Source organism: Procambarus clarkii, chromosome 90 (assembly GCF_040958095.1).
Source record: "Procambarus clarkii isolate CNS0578487 chromosome 90, FALCON_Pclarkii_2.0, whole genome shotgun sequence".
Classification (NCBI taxonomy): domain Eukaryota; kingdom Metazoa; phylum Arthropoda; class Malacostraca; order Decapoda; family Cambaridae; genus Procambarus; species Procambarus clarkii.
The window spans coordinates 17094251-17103906 of NC_091239.1; the positions used below are offsets into that span (position 1 = coordinate 17094251).

The 9656-nt window shown below is 43.5% G+C and overlaps 1 protein-coding gene across 1 annotated transcript in view; it reads right to left on the reverse strand.

Annotated features, from left to right (window-relative positions):
* LOC123746618 (uncharacterized) overlaps positions 1-3177 on the reverse strand; it is a 47998-nt gene extending 44821 nt beyond the window's left edge. The window contains exon 1 of the mRNA XM_069318409.1: positions 1985-3177. Coding sequence (XP_069174510.1) covers positions 1985-2041 — 57 coding nt within the window. The 5' untranslated portion in view covers positions 2042-3177. The remainder of the gene's footprint in view (positions 1-1984) is intronic.
* Between the last annotated feature and the right edge of the window lie 6479 nt (positions 3178-9656).

Consider the following 9656-nt stretch of genomic DNA (forward strand, 5'->3'; position numbering starts at 1 on the left):
ACCCAGCTACACTTCAATAGACATAGATGGAGTACCCAGCTACACCACAATAGACATAGATGGAGTACCCAGCTACACCACAATAGACATAGATGGAGTACCCAGCTACACCACAATAGACATAGATGGAGTACCCAGCTACACCACAATAGACATAGATGGAGTACTCAGCTACACTTCAATAGACATAGATGGAGTACCCAGCTACACTTCAATAGACATAGATGGAGTACCCAGCTACACCACAATAGACATAGATGGAGTACCCAGCTACACCACAATGGACATAGATGGAGTACCCAGCTACACCACAATAGACATAGATGGAGTACCCAGCTACACCACAATAGACATAGATGGAGTACCCAGCTACACCACAATGGACATAGATGGAGTACCCAGCTACACCACAATGGACATAGATGGAGTACCCAGCTACACCACAATAGACATAGATGGAGTACCCAGCTACACCACAATAGACATAGATGGAGTACCCAGCTACACCACAATAGACATAGATGGAGTACCCAGCTACACCACAATGGACATAGATGGAGTACCCAGCTACACCACAATGGACATAGATGGAGTACCCAGCTACACCACAATAGACATAGATGGAGTACCCAGCTACACCACAATAGACATAGATGGAGTACCCAGCTACACCACAATGGACATAGATGGAGTACCCAGCTACACCACAATAGACATAGATGGAGTACCCAGCTACACTTCAATAGACATAGATGGAGTACCCAGCTACACCACAATGGACATAGATGGAGTACCCAGCTACACCACAATAGACATAGATGGAGTACCCAGCTACACCACAATGGACATAGATGGAGTACCCAGCTACACCACAATAGACATAGATGGAGTACCCAGCTACACCACAATGGACATAGATGGAGTACCCAGCTACACCACAATAGACATAGATGGAGTACTCAGCTACACTTCAATAGACATAGATGGAGTACCCAGCTACACCACAATAGACATAGATGGAGTACTCAGCTACACTTCAATAGACATAGATGGAGTACCCAGCTACACCACAATAGACATAGATGGAGTACTCAGCTACACTTCAATAGACATAGATGGAGTACCCAGCTACACCACAATAGACATAGATGGAGTACCCAGCTACACCACAATAGACATAGATGGAGTACCCAGCTACACCACAATAGACATAGATGGAGTACCCAGCTACACCACAATGGACATAGATGGAGTACCCAGCTACACCACAATAGACATAGATGGAGTACCCAGCTACACCACAATAGACATAGATGGAGTACCCAGCTACACCACAATGGACATAGATGGAGTACCCAGCTACACCACAATGGACATGGATGGAGTACTCAGCTACACCACAATGGACATGGATGGAGTACCCAGCTACACCACAATGGGTTATTAATAAGGTTGAAATATACACACTTGTATGGGTTAAAAACATTGTAACTACTCTCGGAGTGTATAAACGAAGAGAGACACGTATTAATGAGTTAGTTACGTGTAAAGTATTAATTGGTATACTAAATTGATAAAACTGGGGTACTGTACACTAGTCTAATACAACAGTGGTGTACTGTACACTACTCATACAACAGTGGTGTACTGTACACTACTCGCACAACAGTGGTGTACTATACACCAAGTCTTAAACAACAGAGGTGTACTATACACCAAGTCTTATACAACAGAAGTGTACTATACACCAAGTCTTATACAACAGAAGTGTGTTATACACCAAGTCTTACAATATTCTTAGACTCGTGTCTTCCTAACTCTTTGAAAGTGGAAAACATGATGATATTGATAATTATTTGTATAAAGGTTATATTAATTATTATTATTGTCTTTAAGATACTATCGTCTTTGTGTCATCGTTGTGTCGCTGACACGAGACAAACTGGAGCAACAATATTGAACAGAAGATAACAGTTATTCTCACCGCATGGATGTCTATCTCCGTGGTCAGTTTGAGGGCCTTCTTGGCCGTCTGGGGCATGGTGGAGGCTGTTGTTGGTCTCTCTCCTTTCTCAGTCCTACACGCCACTGTTTCTTACCTCCTTAGACTAATTTAACCTTGTAGCCTCCTCAGGCCATGGTTTGCTTCATTTTGGCAGCTTAGTAGCCTCGTCAAACCATGCTGTGCTTCATTTTGGCAGCCTCGTAGCCTCGTCAAACCATGCTTTGCTTCATCTTGGTAGCCTAGTAGCCTCGTCAAACCATGCTTTGCTTCATCTTGGCAGCCTAGTAGCCTCGTCAAACCATGCTTTGCTTTATCTCGGCAGCCTAGTAGCCTCGTCAAACCATGCTAATTTATCTTCGCAGCTTAGTAGCCTCCTCAAACCATGGCTACTAGATTCATTGTCACACAGGCAGCTTAGTAGCCGCCTCAAACCATATATTATGTCACTGGTATAATCCTTGAGGTAAGAGGTACACCACATAAGTCAACTGATAGCTTCTTGGACACAAGTTCTCTCTGGGGCAGCCTCTTGTACACAAGTTCTCTCTGGGGCAGCCTCTTGTGCACAAGTTCTCTCTGGGGCAGCCTTCTGTACACAAGTTCTCTTTGGGGCAGCCTCTTGTATACAAGTTCTCTTTGGGGCAGCCTCTTGTACACAAGTTCTCTCTGGGGCAGCCTCTTGTACACAAGTTCTCTCTGGGGTAGCCTCATGTACACAAGTTCTCTATGGGGTAGCCTCATGTGCATAAGTTCTCTCTGGAGCAGCCTCTTGACACCATGTCTTGTAATATCCACCAACAAATATGTATTATCATCGTATATTGAACTCAACATTATTTCCTCAGTAAAGTTTGCTTTTTATACCAACTGCTTTTATGAAGTAATTTGTACCATACTGTCCACACTTTTAAGTGCGTCATATTGGACAGTCATTTATTAAATATTCACAATTTGTTCATTGCCAAGAGGCATATTGTTCAACACTGAACAGCTTCACTGAAATATCCAATCATTGTAACACTTGTGGGGGCTGTACACAACACTCATTACAGGTGTTCAGTAATTATCCATTATCATAATACAAATTTTGTTTAATCACTTCTTTTAAATTACCTTAATGCATATCAATATAATATTTTTACATTTACATATAATCTGATATTACATCTGAAAATATTATTGACGTAAAATAATCAATTACATCAACTTTTAGCATTTTGAAGCATAGAAAAGCAATAGTTAAACTGAACCCGTCAAAATTATGTGTATCAAAGGTGTGACACAGCTGGGGTATGACACAGCTGGAGTGTGACACAGCTGGGGGTGACACAGCTGGAGTGTGACACAGCTGGGGTATGACACAGCTGGGGTATGACACAGCTGGGGTATGACACAGCTGGGGGGTGACACAGCTGGGGTACAACGGTACAGGAACCTGTACAACGGTTGATTGACAGTTGAGAGGCGGGACCAAAGAGCCAAAGCTCAACCCCTAAACACAATTAGGTGAGTACTCTACAGAATAAACACAGCTATTGATCCAAAAAGTGTTCTCCTCTATGACCCTAGTCGTTATAGCGGAGCTCTATGACGGTAACATGGTACCGCTAAGCTCAGTCTGTTCACAATCAAATGGTCCCGGGTTCGATTCCCGCGCAGGAAAAGGCATTTTAGTACATTTCCTTACACTTGATGCCTCTGTTCACCCACCAGCAATTTGGTACCCGGGAGATAGGTAACTGCTGTGGATTGAATCCTGGGAAGGTCAGGTATTGGCCTAGTCACTAGGGGGCCCTCGATAAGTTTCACAAGGTTTCTGTCTCCGACAATGGGAAACGAGAAACTTTAAGATACACTTATGTCGTATATATGTATATTTTTTCAAGATTATATAACTATTTTGAAAGTTTCCATTCATAAATAGTGCAACGTGTGAAGACTTCACAATGCACGTGTCATCATTCCGATATATGCACAAATGATCAATCCGCGTGATAATTGCTTGATTCTAATTACACTTCACTGTGTTGCTTCACTCACTAAAATCCGTCATTGTAACTGTATATTGAGTTATTTTCCTTTTAATAACGCCTAAACTTGATGGATCTTGGAGTATCATTACGTTAATGAACAAGATTCTGCGACGAGAGACAATAACGGTACAATTACATCGAGCGATTAACAAGATCAGTGAACGGAGACGCGTCACCAGCTTGTGTTATTAGTAAACAATCCGTTGCCATGGCAGCGGTGGCAGCGTCTCGCCACACACCACCACCCATCCACACTGAGTTTAGTAATACCATTTGGGCGACATATTAAATTTCCATTTTAATAACTGGCTTATAATTTTGTTATTTGCTTAGTTTTGATTTACCATAGTCGGGGATAGAAAGCGTTTTAATATTGTGGATTACGATACGAACCTTGAAGCCGTCATATTGGACAGTCTTATGTCTATGTCCTAGATTAAGCAACTACGGTACTAGGTACCACAGCTGTGTTCACCCAGCAGTAACTAGGTATCTCTCAACTCTCACACCAAGACAGGTTGAGGACCACAAGACTAGCAACACTACAAACCAGACATGATAGGGCTGATTTCACCGATACCATCAAAATACTAAACAATTAGGAGGATATTTTTCACCCACAGGTTATAAGCTCATGGAACCGCCTACCCGTCCAAGCCGTAAATATCAAAACTCTGCTGAACTCTAAATATATATATATACATATATATATATATATATACATATATATATATATATATATATATATATATATATATATATATATACATATATATATACATATATATATATATATATATATATATATATATATATATATATATATATATATATATATATATATATATATTATATATATATATATATGTCGTACCTAGTAGCCAGAACTCACTTCTCAGCCTACTATGCAAGGCCCGATTTGCCTAATAAGCCAAGTTTTCATGAATTAATGTTTTTTCGTCTACCTAACCTACCTAACCTAACCTAACCTAACCTAGCTTTTTTTGGCTACCTAACCTAACCTAACCTATAAAGATAGGTTAGGTTAGGTTAGGTAGGGTTGGTTAGGTTCGGTCATATATCTACGTTAATTTTAACTCCAATAAAAAAACATTGACCTCATACATAGAGAAAAGGGTTGCTTTATCATTTCATAAGAAAAAAATTATAGTAAATATATTAATTCAGGAAAACTTGGCTTATTAGGCAAATCGGGCCTTGAATAGTAGGCTGAGAAGTGAGTTCTGGCTACTAGGTACGACATATATATATATATATATATATATATATATATATATATATATATATATATATATATATATATATATATATATATATATATATAACTGAAAACTCACACCCCAGAAGTGACTCGAACCCATACTCCCAAGTTTAAAACTCCCATGGGTTGGGAGTATGGGTTCGAGTCACTTCTGGGGTGTGAGTTTTCAGTTGCATATTGTCCTGGGGACCATTCAGGCTTGTTCGCATATATATATATATATATATATATATATATATATATATATATATATATATATATATATATATATATATATATATATATATATATATATATACTGTATTGGAGGGGACCCACATTCCCTCCAATTGCGTTATGTGTGGTTTCCTCCGAGGCTATGGGTCCCCCTTCTTCCAGCCAGAGGTGGTACTCCCACATATATATATATATATATATTATATATATATATATATATTATATATATATATATATATATATATATATATATATTATATATATATATTATATATATATATTAATGTCAACCCATCCCTCTGTTTAGATAGTACCTATTGTGACTATCGTCAATAGTCAGAACGATTACGTTCTAAGCTTATAGATAGTAGTATACTGACTAGTAAGGAATTCTTTTAAAATAAATGAAGCTAAAATACAAATTTAAATATTCCTAGGCCTAGCATAGTACACATATGTACTAATTTAGGCCTCAGACATTGTGTATTAGGCCTAGGAAGGTTAGGTTAGTTTGTCAAACCAACACAAAAATAGCTTTTCGATTTGTCCAACTCAAAAGTTCAGATTTTTATTTTCTAATTTCGTTGTATGTCGCTATATGTACTATGGTCCTCACCGTTACTATAAGTACTATATAATATATAAATATATTTCTCATATATTTTCTATATATCAGAAAAAATTCTATTTTGAAAAAAGAACATATTAAAATTGATTGATTGTTGTCGCCAGAGGCGACTAGTTTATTATGCACCCCATACTCATCCTGTGAGCGGTAGCGCAAAACTGATTACAGAGGGCACAAAAGGTCTTTATCAGACCTCAACGGTGATGATTACATCAACAATTACATCTATCCATCACACCTTATAATTATAATATCAGATAATTACAGAGAATGTTCCATTGCTGAATGTGCGTTTTGGGTGGGGCCGCTGGATGGAATGAACATATTCCTTCCCACAGGATGGGTATGAGGTCCACTACCACCCACAGGATGGGTATGGGGGGTCCACTACCGCCCACAGGAGGGTATGGGGTCCACTACCGCCCACAGGATGGGTATGGGGTCCACTACCGCCCACAGGATGGGTATGGGGTCCACTACCGCCCACAGGATGGGTATGGGGTACACTACCACCCACAGGATGGGTATGGGGTCCACTACCACCCACAGGATGAGTATGGGGTCCACTACCGCCCACAGGATGAGTATGGGGTTCCACTACCGCCCACAGGATGAGTATAAGGCTCACTACCGCCCAACAGGATGGGTATAGGGTCCACTACCGCCCACAGGATGGGTATAGGGTCCACTACCGCCCGCAAGATGGGTATGGGGTACACTACCACCCACAGGATGGGTATAGGGTCCACTACCCCTCACAGGATGGGTATAGGGTCCACTACCGCCCGCAAGATGGGTATGGGGTACACTACCACCCACAGGATGGGTATGGGGTGCATAATAAATTAACAAAATCAATCACCAACTGCTTGGCGTCCTCAGCGATCTCGCTAATAACTCACCATCTTGTTCATCATGTAGATAACCGGCTAATTGCCCAAAGCGTCATTTGTAAATTTCAAGTACCGTCAGCTGGCCTCAACTGCCGCAGACTAGGCCTACAGGCCTACCTTGTAACGGATGGAGCAAACATATTTGTTTAGCGAAATATTATTTGAACTTAAATTAGCCAAGATTTGTGTTAGGCTTTATCAACGGTAACCTAAAGAATGGACTATCTATATATTAATATATCCATATTATATATTTTGCCCGAAACGCTGTGAGTATTAGTGGCTTTAGGTATTGTATGTACTAACTCTATCTATAATCCTACATTATGTTTGTAAATCATCTTCTATATATGTACTTTTACCGGAATAAACATTTGAATTTGAATTAACGAACATAACGTATCTCAAATAAAAGAATGACTGTGGATTTCCGACGTGAAATATGAAAGTTTTCCTGTACAGAGCGTCGTCACAGGAAGGAAAACTGGCGCGCTCCTCTCTGAAGAAGCGCTTTCCGCTAAGTGTAGCAACCCTTCCTCGCATACTCATCCTGGTGGGCGGTAGTGGACCCCATACCCATCCTGTTGGGCGGTAGTGGACCCCATACCCATCCTGTGTCCGGTAGTGGACCCCATACCCATCCTGTGGGCGGTAGTGGACCCCATACCCATCCTGTGGGCGGTAGTGAACCCCCATACCCATCCTGTGGGCGGTAGCGGACCCCATACCCCATCCTGTGGTCCGGTAGTGGACCCCATACCCATCCTGTGGGTGGTAGTGGACCCCATACACCATCCTGTGGGTGGTAGTGGACCTCATACCCATCCTGTGGGCGGTAGTGGACCCCATACCCATCCTGTGGGCGGTAGTGGACCCCATACCCATCCTGTGGGCGGTAGTGGACCCCATTACCCATCCTGTGGGCGGTAGTGAACCCCATACCCATCCTGTGGGCGGTAGCGGACCCCATACCCATCCTGTGTCCGGTAGTGGACCCCATACCCATCCTGTGGGTGGTAGTGGACCTCATACCCATCCTGTGGGCGGTAGTGGACCCCATACCCATCCTGTGGGCGGTAGTGAACCCCATACCCATCCTGTGGGTGGTAGTGGACCCCATACCCATCCTGTGGGTGGTAGTGGACCCCATACCCATCCTGTGGGCGGTAGTGGACCCTATCACCCATCCTGTGGCCGGTAATGGACCCCATACCCATCCTGTGGGTGGTAGTGGGCCCCATACCCATCCTGTGGGCGGTAGTGAACCCCATACCCATCCTGTGGGCGGTAGTGGACCCCATACCCATCCTGTGGGCGGTAGTGGACACCCATACCCATCTTGTGGGCGGTAGTGGACCCTATACCCATCCTGTGGCCGGTAGTGGACCCCATACCCATCCTGTGGGTGGTAGTGGGCCCCATACCCATCCTGTGGGCGGTAGTGAACCCCATACTCATCCTGTGGGCGGTAGTGGACCCCATACCCATCCTGTGGGCGGTAGTGGACCCCATACCCATCTTGTGGCGGTAGTGGACCCCATACCCATGCTGTGGGTGGTAGTGGACCCCATACCCATCCTGTGGGAACCCCCATACCCATCGTTATAGGTGCAAATATTTCTTCAAGAGTGGCAGTGGGGCCGACAACGACTGACCTATGACACTCCCATACCCTCCAAGTGTCAGCGTGCAAAGTTGGGCATCTGGCCTTCTACGTTGGCCAGAGAAACAGACGTTCCCACCACTGTCTATCACATTCACCGCCTGCATCATCAATAACAATACACAGAGAGTAATCACACTATCGTGATGTCTCAATGAGAAATTCCATATCAGCCGTGATGAGGGTTCGAACCCAAGCACACGGCCGGGCCTGTCACCCAAGAATGTTCTAGTCACAGGTAGAACATTCCCGGATGACAGAGGGGGAGGGGGGATTGTGAGAACATCCTGGTCCGTCTTCAGTAGAAGCCTCAGAAAATCCTCGTTGACTTCCGCAGAACTCCAGGATACAATTCTTTTGACCATGTCGTGGCCTGGTTGACTAAGGCCTGGGAACACCCACCACATAGGTTCGAATCCTCATCACGGCTCCTACGGAATTTCTCATGAATAATAATAATAATACAAAAAATCGATGTCGATCAGTGAGAAGCCTCGCATATATTAAGTCATTTTCTGTATTTAAACTAATCCAATTTGGGAAAGACAGTTGACAACTTGAAATGTGTGCAAGAAAGATGTTGTCTGGGTATGGGGTCCACTACCGCTCACAGGATGGGTATGGGGTCCACTACCGCCCACAGGATGGGTATGGGGTCCACTACCGCTCACAGGATGGGTATGGGGTCCACTACCGCCCACAGGATGGGTATGGGGTCCACTACCGCTCACAGGATGGGTATGGGGTCCACTACCGCCCACAGGATGGGTATGGGGTCCACTACCGCCCACAGGATGGGTATGGGGTCCACTACCGCCCACAGGATGGGTATGGGGTCCACTACCGCCCACAGGATGGGTATGGGGTCCACTACCGCCCACAGGATGGGTATGGGGTCCACTACCACCCACGGATGAGTATGGGGTCCACTACGCC